General features: G+C 35.4%; 1 protein-coding gene across 5 annotated transcripts in view; it reads right to left on the bottom strand.

Moving 5' to 3' along the window:
- Positions 1-1,464: 1,464 nt before the first annotated feature.
- LOC137396524 (protein PALS1-like) overlaps positions 1,465-17,563 on the bottom strand; it is a 76,536-nt gene continuing 60,437 nt past the window's right edge. For all 5 annotated transcript variants that reach the window (XM_068082830.1, XM_068082834.1, XM_068082833.1 and 2 more), the window contains 5 exons: positions 13,202-13,415; positions 10,641-10,802; positions 5,806-6,017; positions 3,489-3,602; positions 1,465-2,254 (listed from right to left, as the gene is read on the bottom strand). In XM_068082830.1, coding sequence (XP_067938931.1) covers positions 1,796-2,254; positions 3,489-3,602; positions 5,806-6,017; positions 10,641-10,802; positions 13,202-13,415 — 1,161 coding nt within the window. In that variant the 3' untranslated portion in view covers positions 1,465-1,795. The remainder of the gene's footprint in view (positions 2,255-3,488; positions 3,603-5,805; positions 6,018-10,640; positions 10,803-13,201; positions 13,416-17,563) is intronic.

Below are 17,563 nucleotides of genomic sequence, written 5' to 3'. Positions count from 1 at the left end.
AAGGATTTCAAATCGCTTAGCAATTACCTCAAATGTGAACATATTACATTATACCTAGAATCAAGGTTTTCCTGTGTATGATGCACTGGAAAAAGTAGACCCACTTCAAGCAATCCTGGCTCAATTGGTAATCTTACAACTTTGGTTTTCTAAATAAATGTGCCACAGTCCATTTGATTAGAAACTCCAGAATGCGCCTTAGCATGCATTGAGGACAATTGCACTTGATGAATGCATGGATTATTGTTGTGAAATCAGTGTAGAAATTTGCATTGGAAATTTACATGGATGCTGCTGGATATCTGATTAAAGATGAAAGACATATTGGGCAACGCCCGGCCTAATGCTACTTTTATATATAGCCTGTTGATCTAATCATAAATACTTCCAAACTATCAAACAAAAACATGGAGTTTGAGACACTCGAGTACAGAATATGATTATGATGTATCATGGGCTCAAAGAATATAGACTGGGTTACACACTTTGGCACAACTTCCAAAAACTTATTCCAAAGTATTTCTAGATGACAACTTATGCATGTAGTTCAACATTCATATGTGAAAAGTCCTCCAATGCATGGTTATGCAGAGATATTCTAAATGCATGCAAAGACATTAAACAACAGAAATCGTTTGTTGGTTCAAATTTTTAACAATTTCTGTGACTGAGGTAGTGGTTGTAGTTTTGACTTAGTACTCGGGTGGTTTGAGTTCAATTCTCACAGCTAACCATTTTTTCTGACTGGTAATGCTTGTAGTCGACGGAGAGCTTCAAGTAGCAAAGTTCATACATCTACATTTTATAAGTTTAATCTAAAAATAGTCTAGCTCTCTGTAGCGACCCAGCGGGACGACTAGCAATAAATCAATATGCTGCATTCACGTCAAATTCTGAAGCATTGTGGTTAAGAATTCTGCAATGAGAAAAGCATGTTTCCGGTTAGCACCTTTAATCCATGATAAACTGTTTCACTAAAATATTTATGCATGTACCTTCCATGGTAATGGCAAAAAACTAGATCCAGTCAAAATATACGGTCATTAGGAGCTGTCGACGGTAAGAACAAGGATCGGTCAGTACTCTTGTCAAAAGTTGCCTCAAATCATACCGATTCATTCATCATAAAACTAGGCTTCTACTTTCATATTCCCTTTCAAATTTCACTTGTCCCTTTCACATTTCCTTTTTACTTTCACATTTCAGTTTAATTTTCACATTTGACTTTTACATAATCTAAATTTACCATGACAATGGATATAGTTCACAGATACCAATGATGTAATGAAAGCATTATCTTTACATCTAAAAATAAACCATTTATATTACTTGTTTACTTATATGCAGCATTATTACCTTAGCCTAATGTTCGTCACTATCGTATGGAGCACAGGCCACAAAATGTGTAGTTGTGAAGGAAATACATACCTAGTTAAAGAGATGGATGTTTCTTTTAGTGTAATTATTATTTTTATTGATACAACAAATAATTAAAAATGAACATTACAATACATGAAACGGATGATTTTTCAAAAACCTACAAACTATCACAATGGATGCAATATTACAGCCTAAAAAGATTTTTTGTTGAAAGTATTTTCTCATTAATCGACAATGATTAGTGATTTTCTGAGAGCGTAAATAAATTTAGGCACAGGGCATAGCTACTTTGACCAATGCATTGCACTTCTTATAAAATATAATTTGTACACAAACTTTACCAGGTAAATGTTCAAGGTCATGTTAAAATAAAAATTTATTAGTAACAGAAAACTGCTACTACCCTACAATTTTTTTATAAAAATTCAACCCACTTATCTTCTCCTACGTTCGTAGGGCTAGAACTGTCCAATGAAATTAGCTGAATTTCATCATCAGTTTGATGTTCAATGTCGTGGATCCGCTGCTCTGATGTAGGCTGACCCTCACTTTTTTGCGTCACAACATCGCTTGGTGCGGGTTCAACATCGACTACAACCGACTGTTTTGTCACATGACTGTTTACGGACACATTGCTGTCATGAGCAGATAACTCATCAGGGTCTCTCACGTAGTTTGAGTTAGTTTTACCGTCGACAGTTGGCAGCCAGTCGATGGGCACCCACTGCTGCTGATTATCAAGGAGGTTGATCTGACTCATCAGCTCCTCCACGGCCTTCTCTATACTCCTCACAGTCATAACGTAGTCATATAAATAGGAATAAGTGGACTCGTGGTGACGAGATAAATCTATTATGTGCTTGCATTCATCATTCTACAAATATGGTATGCGTGAGATGTCTCTTAAAGTCCAAGAAGCTGGATTGCTTAACAGTATTAAGATTTGTAACAAAAATGAGAATATCAAAACATTTTCCAGCCTTCAAATAATCGCTATAAGTATATATGTCTACTAGCTGAATGAACGGGTAATAAAATAATCACCTAATGAATTTGAGTAACTTGAAAAACTAGATCTTTACTAAAATCTTTACTAAAACCCGTGTTTTGGTTTACAATTGCTTCAACATACAGATACTCTGACATATAACATTACAACAAATATTTGACCTTACACTAAAGTCATTTGTAAGACACTAAATTACAGGTTTTTCAAAAATTTGTAGATTCAAAAGTAGAAATGAAATTTTTGACTTCCTTTTACAAGTCTTTAAGCGAAACAATAAGAACATTTATCTGATTATTATCTTACTAATTCAGTGTTTATCAAGTGAGCAATAGTTCTAGATTTTTACAGTTAGTTTATCTTAGTTCTATGTAATGCGATTGTTTTAATGCAGTATAGTTAACCCCAGTATAAATGCACTATAGTAGGTTTATTTAAGGTCGTAGAACAAATTAAATACAGTATATTTTTATGGGAATATTCTAACACATGAAGCTTATCTCAAGGTATATTAATTTTGTATGCAGATGTTTGAATGTAGCTAAGGTGCAGCTTGAAGGGAAACGAAGATCAATGATGAAATGTTTTCCATCTATATATATATTTCTCAAAGTATGTCGTCCGTGTGTCGTATGTTTGTCTGCATTCCGGCTATAGCTATTATTAAAATAACTGCAGCTGGACAACAATGCTGACGCAATGTCATGGAATACCGTCATTAGAAGCCTAGCAGCTTACTGCAATTTTCCATTGACAATGTGCTGTGCTAATAGCTTGAAAGTTACAGTTGTTTGACAAAGTTTTAAAACCTTTACAGTTGTTTTCATTTTTCTCTTAATTTATTTAAACTACACAAAATACTTCTCTCATGATATGTAGTTTGAAAGTTAGAATAGTAAATGTTGTTATATGTTAAATACAAATCAATTTTCTGTCCAGACTTTTTTATTACCTGGGCACCGCCGGGTAGCACAGCTAGTATAAGATATTAGAGTAATTTCACACTCTATAGAAAGGTTACCCTTTCTCATTTTCTTAGGCTGCCCTTTGCCCCTACATAAAGGCAGCCACAGACTAAAAGTAGGTATTTTAAAATGCTTACACTTGGGTCAATTGTAGACTCAGACCTCAGGAAATCCCGAAGTCTCTGTATAGGTGGGGCGGCAACAAAAACAATGTACGGTTTGAATTCTTTGGTACGGATTCTGTTAATATTCTACAAGCACAAACATTAACATGAATATATACATATATATATAGTCAAACATGGATAACTCGAACTTCACGGGACCGAACAAAAGTGTTCGAATTATCAGAGCATTCAAGTTATCAGAGCACTGCCACAAGTCCATGTATTTACTTATTTATTAGTAGATACATGTACATATACAAACTATAATATAAATCAAAAGCACAAATGGCTTGTTTCAAATTAAATGCTTCTAATGTAAAGTTTAAAACGTTTTTATCAAAAAGTATAGAGATTTTTCTATCACTTGAGATTGGTTTGTTGTTTGAGGTGATGTTATTGCCAGGACATTTTTTAGATTGACATTGGCAAAACTTGATCATTGTTGAAATGCTCAGAAGAAAAGACATCTTTTTCGTTTGAGCGTTTTACCCACAATCAATTTTGCCGATTTTTTTAAGTTTATGCAAAGTTTACCTCACTTTACCTTGCTTCCGAAGGGCGATCGCTAAGCGGATGTTTGGTATAAATAAAATTTCACCAGATCTTAAGAAAAGTCGTTGACAAAAATATTTTGCCGATGGTGGTAATAACGACGCTTATGAATTACGAAAAGTTGAGGTTTACCTCTATGGCTTGAAATAAAGTGATTTTCTAAAGCAATAACAACCGTTTCGGTAGCCGTTGGGCAAAAAACAGTTCGAGTTAACAGTGTTGAGTTCGAGTTATCTATAGCAATTTATCATTACGTGGGAACGGACCAAAGAAACCCTTCGAGTTAACCATGTGTTCGAGCTATCCGTGGGCGAGTTATTCATTTTTGATTGTATGTACATCTGAAAAAAATATACATAATATAACTATTAACCCTTTGGCTGGGGAAACGACCAAAATGTCATTTATCGGTTGCGTGGGGAAACCACATTTATGTCGCTTTCGGTAGACGTTTATAAAGCTGTTACCTAGTAACGTTAAACAAAGGATATGAACACTAGTAAGTTTTAAATATCATCAACAAGATATTAGTCGATGATTAACAATATGAAACGATTATCTGAGAGGTGTTGCTTAGTGCTAAAAGCTAAAGAAATCGCGCATCCTTGGAAAAGAATAAAAGTTGGAAAAACCAGTCAACATCAACTCAACGTTTAAAACAGTAAAATACAAATATATTTGATCCTGCGATCGTTAGGGATTTTTTGTCTGATCAGAATAAAAATAATTCAGATGATAGAAGTGATGTAAACCTTTTGGACTTTTAATATACTTGGAATATACTGAGAAAAATGATCGTTATGGTGGCTCGCACGGCTATGTTATAGCGTTGGACTCTACCGAAAGGAATGCTTCCAAGCATTTAATACAGGAACAATTGCACATGGTTGTAGTTTTTTGTAGTACTAGATATGTAAATGAATGTTTGTGTACAAAAGATTTTGTTCATAGAAATAAATATAAGTTTGAGCTATGCATGTTCATAAAATACCGATTTTATTGAATTTTCAATAAATTACACGACTTTCGGGTGTTTTTGCGGTGTTTTTTTTTAACCCAGTCAAAGGATTAACTGTATCTGTACCTCTCTTAGCTCTTCGGGCTAAGCTTTTATAATGGCTCAACTTAGTACCTATGCAAAAACATTGATCATGTATGACAGAGTTAACCGATCCACCCAAAATGTTACCACAATAGATTTAGGATACTGGGTCATCGTTTCCCAAAAGAAAAACGAGTAATTCAGCTTTCATGTTAGTCAGAATCCACATCATAATATTGCAGCTTCCAGTTTAGGATGAAAGAAAAAATTGTACAGACCGACCTAAATGTATTTCTGCTGGTGAAATTCTTCAACATAGGGCCTCAGATATTTCCGATAATTATATTTTATTTTAGAGAATGTGTGTCTGTGTTTTCTTCAAACTGCAAAAACGATGGAGTTTTCTTTTGTATCTGATTTAACTAAACTAAAAAGAATATTAAACATTGCTTTTGGTTGTCAAATGCATTGATTCTTGTGTATAATTTTCTGCTTATTCCAAAACAACTTTTGATTAATGCTTTATGACAGGAACTATAGCTTTGAAAGCAAAATACTGAGAGTAACAGTACATATGCCGTAAACATGGTACACCTAAAAGAAAAGGTGTATATCTATTTCTTGTAACAGTGTGTATGCAGTACACACGGTACACCTAGAAGAAAAGGTGTATATCTATGACTTGTAACAGACCTTTGGCTGGCAATGCATGATGCAAGTCACTCCCTTCTCAACTATATCTGTGACAGCCTGCTTGCTGACCCCCACATAGTGGAACTCTGGCTCGTCAGCGACCTTGTGCTCCACAAACTCATCTCCTTTGATCTTCTCTATGAACTTGTCTAGCTGAAGGTACTCCAAAGGTCGATGTTTTCCTGATGTATATGTTGCTGGGAGGCTAGTCGCTGCAAGATCACACACAGAGCTTTACTTGCGTATTCATAGAATGTTCCGGATGAATTTGTAGAGCTCCATAATATAGCTACTTGCTCAATCTACTAGTAATTACATAATTTATAGAGTAATCTGAAAAGACAGACATTAGAACTTGAATAGCGTAAAATTCTAAATTATATTTTTAAATTATCACTTTTGCTATTGAGAACTTGCTCAATTGCAAAAGTAAGTCTAAACTTACCATAAAACCTCTAATTGAACGCCATGGCACTCTATTTTTCAACCCTACCGCTATAGTGGCGGTCAAATAGAGGTGGCATTCAATTAGAGGTTTTACAGTATATATCATCTGCTTTAAATTAAACGAAAACATATAACCTAAAGCAGTGTCCTGGTAAAATAAATGACACAAAACAGTCTTATCAAGTAATAAAACAATGAAAATATCTTAATGCATTCAAATCCATAGAGTATCATCCAGAAGGGATGTCATGGTACACGGAAGTTCATAGAGTATAACCCTAGAATTCTCAAGATACATGTAATCCATAAAGTATAACTTTACTGTAGGGTGAATGTCATAGGGCTTCAAAACTCATAAATTATCTCTCTGAAACAAATATCTTGGTACATTTAATTCCATAGAATATTACTCAAAAACACATTTTGTCTACAATAAGAGTCGTTTCTCTCTGTCTATCTGACTGTTTGTCCGATGCCAGGGTTAGAGGTCAAGATAAAATATTGCTTTTAACGTGTATCAAATTAATGACATTCGGCTAGGTAAACCAACACTATCACCTGCACCTTCCTGCTTCTCAAAATACTTATTCTCTGGGACAAATTGAAACACTTGACGATCTCTCGAAGCACACGAGCACACGAGACTGCCAGAGTACTAGCATGTTTAAAAACTGAGTTAATAAAACAACATAAAGTGATAAAAATAAATTTTTATTGTTACTCTAAAATGTAGAGCCTTTAAGAGAGTGTATATTCAGGTGTGGCGATAATTTTGTCGAAAGAAAGAAAATATTTTGGCCAACTTATTTTATTATCGTGTTTTGACCGTTTTTTTAAATTTTGCCAACTTTTAATAAACTGAAATATCACAAAAATGTTTGAACGTCATTTGTTGCTCATACCTGCATCAAACACTGAAAAGTCCTTATGTCACAGTAGTAAGTAGGCTACAGGTTTGACTGTATTTGTAAGGATCTCAGGCTATGGTTGGAATGCCACTTAGAGAGGCATGTTTACACACCCTCAACAAGACTAGTTCTGGCTATACTATATACCCTAACACGCATAAACATACTGTAAATCTTCCACAAATGTGAAGGATAAGCAAATGAATGTGAAATACCATTCGTATACCATATGTACCATTCGTATACAATATGTACCATATGCATATCATTCGTATACCATATGTATATTATATCTAAACACCATTTTGGGTTAAGATGTACTAGAGAGCAATTTTAACAATTCCCACAAATGCAACCAAATTGCTGATGAGTTGTAATCAAGGCTTCAAACCATAGACTAGAGTTGCCCCGATTTTGGTATCGGAATCGGTATCGGTGCCGATATGAGTGTCAAGTATCTGAATCCGGTATCGGCCGATCTTTTCTTAAAAAATCTGAACCTTCCGATACTTTTTACAGATCAACCATTTAGCAGAAAACTGTATTTTAGCCTGCTATACTAATAAAAAATCATCAGCTGTAAGCTTCTTACTTTTACTTAATGAATTTCAGGCCTGCCACACAATTTATTTCATGTCTATAGCCTGATCAACACGGCGAAGGAAACTTTTTAGCCAGAACGTAAACAAAAAGTGTGGTATTTCCCAATTACAGCGATAGGTTTTATTGCAAGCAATCACGAACAAGATAACAAAAATGGGAAACAAGAACGCAGTGTAATATTTCTATTTACTAGCATTACGAAAGTAATTTAAACAGTCGACGCATAAAGTTATCTATTACTCTCTTGATCCTGACGATACAATGGATCGTTTGTATTGTACAAAAAACGGTAACCCCAGTGGCGTATCGGTATGTAGCCTGTCCTCCAACATCTGTTGCAAGGGAATCCCCCCTTCAGTACGCTTGGCTACATTGATAATGATGGAAGAAAAGAGACGTCTTACTGAGATAATTGAATCACTAACGGTTTTTAAAAGAAACATTGATTTGCTCTAAACTTGTACAGGCACAGCAGTTCATCCAACAATAGAAGAGGGACTTCGTTATCACAGATAGAACTGTACCACTAACAGTAATTACCTTTATTTACAAATTACAAGAAACATGGACTGTTTTGTTACTACATGCACGGTATGTCAGTATGTGAATATGTATATATTTTTTTCCATAAATGCAAACAATTAAATACAATAATATTCATGTTTTCTTTGCATTATGTTTGTATTTGCATAATAAATTGAGCTACTATCTATGCAACACAAAAGATCTGAATCGGTATCTGAATCGGATTATTTTTCAATTAGGATCGGTATATCGGATCGGTATCTGAATCGGCTGGTGAATTTAGAATCGGGGCATCTCTACCATAGACCTATTAATTACACTGTATAGTTAATAGGTCTATGCTTCATACGGATTCAACTACCATATTTCCCGCATATAAGCCGACCCTAGAAAAACAGTCCTGAAATCAGCTGATTTATAAGAACTCACACTAAGCCGACACTATAAATCGTAACACACTGTATGTACTTATCAGAGGAAAAGGTCAAAGAAATGGAGCTGCTTTTGCAAGCTTAGTACAAAACGTTTTTTGATAGGTGAGCAGTTGTATAATTAATGCATCGTGTCTGCGCTTAATCGAAAGGAAACAATCATCTGTTTGTGATGAGCCAATGGAAAACATGTTTGCATCTCACATTGACCGTAGTTTCGCTTTTCAAAAGCACATTTTATAGCTACATATTTGTTCTTCGCGATGATTAGAGACATTACAGTTATGTAGGTTCCACAAATTGTAGATCAGTGGACTTCTGGTGATTCTCTATTGGGCAATAGTAGTTGTGACAGCGAATATTAATTTTTAACAGTAATATTAATGCCGTAAGTTATAGTAATAGTGATAACTCGTCTAACTCGGAACATGCTTAACTTGTCAACCACGATAGTATGAAGAGGACAAAAAGTGTCCTGACTCATTCTGCAACACATTGGTGGCCTTTTTATGGCATCAGAAGATGTACATTTTATGCTGATAAATTTGGTCAAATGTTATGACAACCTGTATGTGCCAATGTCAAATATTTGATTTACCAAATATTTGTCTATAAAAATTTAGTTGGTAGCGAAAGAGTTAATCATAGTGGTAACTATTATTGTTGTTTTTTTATTTTTATTAATAAAGTTGAGTTAAGAAAGGTTCGAGCTGCAGTTGTTAAAATTAAGTTATCATAATATCCTTTTGTTTGCTTTCAATCAGAGTTACAATGACCCCTGAGATACGCTGACCGCTGAGTTACGCTGACCCCTGAGTTACACGGACGTGTGAGCTGGACCTCTAAGTTTTGTACAAAAATTTTGCGTTCTAGAATCAGCTTATATGCTGGGTAAGTTGTCATTTTTCAAGTTCTATAAATTATTCACCTGGTGTAAAATGCAAATTGAAAGCAGTCATGCAATTTAATGCAAATTTAGGTAAACTATGTCTGCTGCATAAACAAAGAAAAAGATTTGCATGTTTGTTTAAAATAAAAGCAAATAGCGTCATTACTATTCAGGATGTCTTCTTATTGGCTGTTTTGACAGTTCAGTTGACCAATGGCAGTTTCTATAAGTGTAGTTGCTTACACTAGAGTAAGGGTTCTTAACCAGTGGGAAATTTCCCACCAGTGGGAAATTTGAGGACTTGAGGTGGGAAATTCTGAAACTTCAGATTGAGCACATTTCAAGGATATAGCTGTTGTACTGTATTTTCACTACATACATGGTGCAGATACATGCTTTTATTGTGGGTACAACTGTATTAATACGGAAACCAAGCCTCGTGATGTACCAAGCAGCTTATTGGATAATTAGTCTGCATTGCATCAGCTATGCATCACTAGTATTCACTACCATACTACTGAGGCATCACACAAGCATACACCAAACATACCAGAGCTAGTAAAAAATGAACAGCAGCAGAGGGCCTACTAAGATCATGACTGCTAACTTTGTACTGTGCTGTTTTTATTATAATTAAATTACTCTATTGTTGTGTTTATCTTGAACATTATTTTTCCATAAATAAAAAGTATATCATGACAAACTAGCATAAAATATGATTTCTATCACAGTTCAATTAATAATTGATTCATTTTGACTGTATGGCAAAATGCTATCCTGAAAAGCCTCCTCTTGCAATCTGAGAGTGGCAAAAATACCACAATTTTAGGCTGCTAGAGAGGGGGAAATCTCGAAGTGTAGTTTGTCAAAGTGGGAAATACACTGAAAAAGGTTAAGAACCAACAACCACTGCACTAGAGGATATTTTCAGCATGTTGAAGGGTGGCTGCTCCTCACAAAAGGCAGCAAAATGGTCATCAAGTAAAGAGGCTTTGAGTTAATTATTAGAATATACTGCACCTCACAACTTACTTCTGATTGGTTGGGAGAATCGTGCATTATCCACTGATACAATTTTCTCACAGAACTTATGTAGCCTTAGTTCTTCACATCCCACTAGAACTATTGGACGCTTTCTATGGGGCTCCGGATAATATGGCCCGACTTCTTCGTAAGTCAGAATTGCCTCTAGATCTGCAAAAATGTTGTAAAGAAATTTACATAAAAAGGTTTAACATACGGCATCCATGGCTAGTATAAACACATGGCTCTACCATACTTTTTATGATGCTGCAAGATAATTCAAACGTAAAACAATAATATTTTTACTAACCATGATTATATCAAGCTTACCATAAAACCTCTATTTGAACGCCATGGCGCTCTATTTTTCAACCCTTCCCTTGGGGAAGTGGCACTTTATTGGAGATAAAGTTCAAATTTGTTTACTCTAGGACACTTATATTTCGATAATATTTAGTTTCGTGAGTAGCATATAGAGTAAAATTTCGCTGCAACTTGATTTCGCAGCTCTGATGAGTGCGAAAATATAGTGATGCGAAAATAAATGCAGTGGAACAAACATAATCAGATTCCTCAGGTTTAGTTCCCCGATAAGAAAAAAATTTCAATTTGGGACTAGTTTGTAATTGTGAACCGCAGGTAGAATTGTGTGGCTGAGATCGATAATGCAATTTGATCGCTTGCTGCCATTCGTTTTTGGACTATCAATGAACAAAGCTATTTAATTTAGCTCGTTCGTTCGTTATGATAGTTTAGTTTCGCACATGAAATTTTCGCGAGAGGATGACTCCGCGAAAACGCGAAAGTTAGATGAGGCGAATACATAAGTGTCCTAGGGTATGTCACTTGTTCTTGAATAATGTTTGTAGCATTTGATAAATTATCATTATATAATTTATTAGCTTGCAGGTTTACAGCCAATTATTTGATAGCATCTAATAATATAATATATTATATATTATAACCATCCTTGCGGTTATATAAGCTCGTCATTCAATAAATCGATGCTTATAACTCCTCGTCTATTGCACATAAAAACCGGTTTGGCTGAAAACTGTAGCAAACATATCAACGAGTGCAATGAGCTCTAATGCAACATTGTTAAATATAGTTATAAAAGGTTATAAGGTAGCCTCTGCACCATTCTGTTCGTATCTATCCTTGTTCGCAACACGAATGTTTGTAAGTATGGCAGCGTCTGTTTCTAGTTTAAGTTGGACTAAAGTACGCTGTCAGACCTACAAATCGCCTGTCCTTTCGTTCAGATGCTTGTAATAATGTAATATGTAAAATAAGGTGATGTAATAATGAAATCTCCGTTTATTTTTTATAATTTTATTGTTATAGTTTTTCATATATTTATATTTTTCTTTTGAATTATTTTACATAATGCATTTGGTCTAATACTATGTATAATTACTGGAAGAATGCTAAGTTGTTTTTTGTTGTAGAATAGATTAAAGGAAATATCACGTTTCTATAAGAATACTTGTTTCAACATATGAAGGTTTCAACATACAAAGTGAATATCAGAAATGATTAACTTCGTGTGTCAATTTTTTACTGTACAGATTGTAGCATTATGTATGAGAGTTAAAATTTGGAACTCAAACAAAAAACTATCCTCAAATTTAGTTTTTGTTTGAAATCCTCAAACAAATTTAGGATTCCAAAAGGTTCATATCTTGAGCAGCTTGTGTCTCAAGGTATACTGGTATGACTATGTTTTTTCTGTCAAAACCTTAAAAATCTAAATGAACCATGACTACTTTGTGAGATTATCGACCCTTTGAACTCTGGCTGTCCTTGTCAATGTGTGTCAGTATCCCTGGGCAATTTGTCCAACAATCGGAAGTTTTTAAACACCTATTAACTATATCTGAATATGCTTATAACCCAATGATATTTAGTAAAACACAAGTAAAAAAATTCCAGCTACATACAGCAAATAGAGAAAAATGTGTTTTACAGTACTTCGGGCTAAAACCCTAAAAATTTGTACGATTTTACAAACTTTACAAAATATTTACAGTAGCATCATATCCATTGAACACAAGTTCATCATCGTTTTCTGATTCAAAATAATCCGAGTAAAATTATGGTCATTATCATGCAACTCTTCATCTGCGCCACAATCATCCATGACATACCAACAGATGAGTTGTATCAATGTTTTTTCGCAATATCGTAAAATTCTTATTATAACGAAGAAAGTAGATGAAGATATTTCAAAGTGGTTAAAAATTGAAGTGAAATTGTCAGTCTAATGCCCTGTGCAAAAATTAATTTGATTGGTTTACACTGTTACTTATACTGTGGATGCCAGTATTCCGGCCGTTAGGGTTTCTGACACCCTACGCATTGCCGAAATACTGGCCATCAAGGTTCAAAGGGTTAAAAATGGTTAACTTGAATTGTTATTCTGAAATAGCTGTCTTGGTATTTCCAAATACACAAATCGCTTGTATTTTTATGAAATCACAAGCTCTTACTAACTGTTATGTAATGGAAGTTATAGACAATATTATATATATTATTATATATATATAATATATTAGACAATATTATACCTGAAGAGCCAGAGTCATGTTTTATAGACATCTTCCTTTGACCTTTTCTGCTTCCTAATGAGCGGCAGCAGTTGAGTTTGCCGTTACGCTTCTTTTTAATGTTGGCATCGCTCTCTGCCAATATTGCTCTTCGTACCTCTTCACGAGTCTCCCAGAAGAGTCGGGAAGGAATCAATCCAGCCAAAGAGCAAGGTTCATCATCTTCTCTTAGTGCCTGCATGATATAGGGAGACACGAGTGGGATTCAGGTAAATATATAAGTTATTGTCAAGTTTCTAAGAGTTTTCTAAGAATATTTTGGCGTATTAACTAATTGCCATTTCGGCGCGATTTCTAAGAATAATTTTGGCATATTAACCAATTGCCATTTTGGCGAGTTTTTAAAGAATAATTTTGGCAAATTGGTTAATTGCCACTTCAGCATTTATCTAATAAACTAGTCAATAATTCAAGGCCTTTGCTTTTGCTAGTGGTTACAAATATTTTTATAATCAGATACAAATTTGGTCAAAAATAAAATTTTATGAATATAAAGCGTGTTAAAAAGCTAAAATTATTGAATTCCTATCTCATCAAATTTAGTGCTAAAACAAAAAAAAATTGTTTTTTACAAGAGAAAACTTATTAATGGGTGAGAAAATAACATTACTTTTACAACTAGATCATCGAGCTACCATTTACCATTTTAACAATTTGAATAGTGATAGTTTTGATCAGTTGGACAAGCACCATTTTGGTAAATTGTCTGATTTTGCCTAATAGTCGATTTGACAAATTGACTAGTCGTTATTTCGACGAGTTTTCTACGTAAAATATGGCAAGTTATCAAATTAGATCTTTTGCAAATTGTTTGATCGTTTAATTATCTACGCGACAATTTCCGTACTCATGGGTTTGAGCAAGTTTCTGACTCGCCATGTTAACAATTAGTCCATTTGTTATTTGACGAGTTGTCTAATTAGTCTAATTAGTTTGACAAAACCTGCTCTACTTAAGTACTAAAGCATTTTTTACGTCAAAGTTTTTTTTAATTTGTTTTTAAGAAGTTTATTATCGAACTGAGGAAAGTTTCTGTTGATCAAAAGAATTTCACTCATGTCAACTATGATAAATGCTGAAGAGAAACACCGCAAGGCCTTTTGCCATATCTCTTGACAAGTGGTCGATAATATGTGTTATCTTTAACCAACTCTTCCTCAAACTTTCACACATTTTATTAAAGTCACCTCTTAGTCTAAGGCTGACTTTCGAAAGATTTTCCCAAAAGTTGATACCAACACAAAAGTTAGTAACAGCGAACATGTACAAGTGGATATTAACATAAAAGTTGATGCCGGCTAATTTGTCAAGCTCCGTGATCGGCTGCGAGACAAACAACTCGTTTTCCAATAACAAACTTGTAAATCATTCTTTCGCTAAACGCTCAACTTTCTGTTTTACTTACATGTATCTCCACAAAAGATTAAAGGTACGGCTACACGTACCAATTTTTTTGCTGGTTTTGACCGAAATCACGAAATGAACAAAAAACACAGAATTATTCAGCCGAAATTCACAGAGTTGTCTGAACTGTGCATGCACACAGAAATCGTCAACGCAACGCTTTCAATTAGTTAAATAAATTATTAGCGAGCACCATTCTAGCAGCTTTTGCAATCTATATAGTCCGAGGAACATAACGCGACGCGCAAGAAAAATACTAACGCAATTCGCCATAGTAAATACGATGCAATTGACTTGATTGCGCTAAATATGGCAAATCTTTCTACAACGGAAATTTTGCTGCTAAATAAAAATTGTTATTATTTTAAAAAAAACGATTCGTAGCCATAGTGTCCGAACGATAAAAAATTAACAATAGCGCAATCTAAGAAGTTGCATTGTATGCACTATGTTGAATTGCACTAGTACTTTACTGTGTGTCGTAATACGTGTCTTGAACTATATCAATTGCAAAAGCTGTCAAAATCGTGCTCGCTAATAATTTGTTTAGCCAATTAAAAGCGTTTCGTCAACGATTTCGGTGTGCATGCACAGCTCTGACAATTCTGTGAATTTCGGCCGACTAAATCTGCGTTTTTCATCCATTTCGTGATTTCGGTCAAAACCAACGAAAAAAATCAGCATGTTTGGCCATACCTTAAGGGTGTAACGAGACCACACATAACTTTACCAAGTTCACTATTTCTTGTGTTTGCGGTCAGATGAGCCAAGTTAACAAACCCAAATAGATGAGGCGAGGCACCTGGCCACCAGGATACAAGGTGTTTAAGTAAACACGACATGACAACCGTTAAACTTCTAGACGCTTTTGAAAGCCTCCCGAGTTTCCGCACTCTGCATGACTTTTTTGTTTTTGAGTGATATAAACTTTGTATTCTCTAGCGCAGTGAAAGATTTTGACGAATGCTTCCTTCTTCGTCTGACTTGCTACTATTATTACCATCCAGTCAGTTTGTATTAAAAAGTTGTTAGTCATACCCAAAAATGAAAGAGTACGGTAAAAGAGAAAGAGTTTGTACTAGTTATGCACAAACTATTTGCATATCTGCAAAAGCACGAACTATTTAGAATAGTTCAAAATTTTGAACTATTGCAGTACTATAATATCAAGCATAACTAAAATTCCAAACTGCAATTACTTTAAAAAAGCACCGGTGCTCACTAGTCAAAATGCTTAAGCGACCAATGACTGAAACGGATAAGGAGGATGCTTGCGCCGAAAGGGAACAATTTAACCAAAGCCAAGCAGCATACGATACCGGAATACCGAGACGGGTGCCTATACCGAGTCCCTGCTCCACGAACAAATGCATTAATCTACCGGGAGGAATATCCGAGCAATATCGAACAACTATCTCCTCACAAGTTCTGACTTATGCTTATAACATGCACGAGGCTATCGGTGATCCTATGAGAACGAGTATTAATGATATGGGTAACGAATGGAAAGAGGTGTTTCTAGTACCACAGGGTAGACATTCCCAAAACAACAAGATCTTCACATTTTGGAGTCTCATCCAGAAGACACCTCAACGGCCGTACTTTGCGTCAAGAACGGTTAATGTGGTAACGCCGCACATACGAGGAGTAGTACGAGTTGAAGAAGCAACAGGTGAGATAGTAATTATTAACAGTAAAGGCGTTCCACTGGTTAAAACGACCGTTACAAACTTGAAGACAGCAGACGACTTCAGAATGCAAATAACATATGCTGAAAGCGATGGTGCTCGACCTATGGGCATTCTTACCCCAAACAGATGCTGGATTGCGGAATTTCCCGGTGACATACGTCTGGTCGACGCGCCTAATCAAATGATAGCAGACCCGCTAGACAGGAGTGGCTACATCGCTATTCAAGAGCGCATCACTGTAACTCAGTGTGTAGATTACATACCTACATCCTCTGGCCTCTTCTTAAACTTCACCAAAGTAAATGACACATACGGAACCATTAAATGCATGATTCTTCTTTGGCTCATAAAAAAATCATATTTCGTTTACAAATATGATGAACTGCCGATGCCAATGGGTCTTTTGCATCAAACTACCTCTTCCAACTTGCCTTTAACAACCCCTAACATTATGCACGCTTTGATAATGGATTTCAAAACCGTTCTATTGCGACCAGCCTGCACATTTAACGGCCATATTTGGTTTGATCTTATCAACGAATGCGGCAGAATTCTAGCAGTTTATGATTACAATGTAGACTACACTACTGCGAAGGTTGGGGAGGTTGCCATTAAAGATAAATATGGAGATACCCTAATCATAGGCACTAATATGCAATCTACAACGAAAAACACAATCGTAAGGATGCAAACCCAGGTTGGATCCATTGAGAGTCCAGGTACGTTTCGAGATGGCAGAGGTTTCTGCATCATGCAAGTTTATGAACGTCGTGGTACGACAACGCTCAGGGATTACCGATATGAACAAGTTATGCGGCAAAACCAATGTCAGCCAAAGACTATCGATATATTTCCAACCCGAAAAGGAAAGGATCCATTGGTTACCATCGAACCTGCGGAGACTGTTACAAAAATAACGTTTTCGCCCGTGATTCACATGACCGCGGGATGGAGAACCATGGCATTGGTATATGCATTCAAGGTAGCCCACGAACTGCACGCTCTGAGCCGGCTCCCTCTAGAGTATAGAGAATATGGCTATATCCCGAAACCTGCCCCAAGCACCGCTTCCGCTAAGGCTTCTTGTAGCAAGCGTTAATGTTCACTAACTAACTCAATGAATTTTTAACAGTGAAATAAAAGAAACAAGTTGAACAATATTTATGGCATAAATGTACATATTCAAACAATGATAGGATATGTAGATTAGCAACACCTCTCAAGTTTG

Source organism: Watersipora subatra, chromosome 5 (assembly GCF_963576615.1).
Source record: "Watersipora subatra chromosome 5, tzWatSuba1.1, whole genome shotgun sequence".
Taxonomy (NCBI): domain Eukaryota; kingdom Metazoa; phylum Bryozoa; class Gymnolaemata; order Cheilostomatida; family Watersiporidae; genus Watersipora; species Watersipora subatra.
The sequence above is the reverse complement of the archived record's forward strand: the minus strand, read 5'-3'. Positions and strand labels throughout refer to the sequence as shown.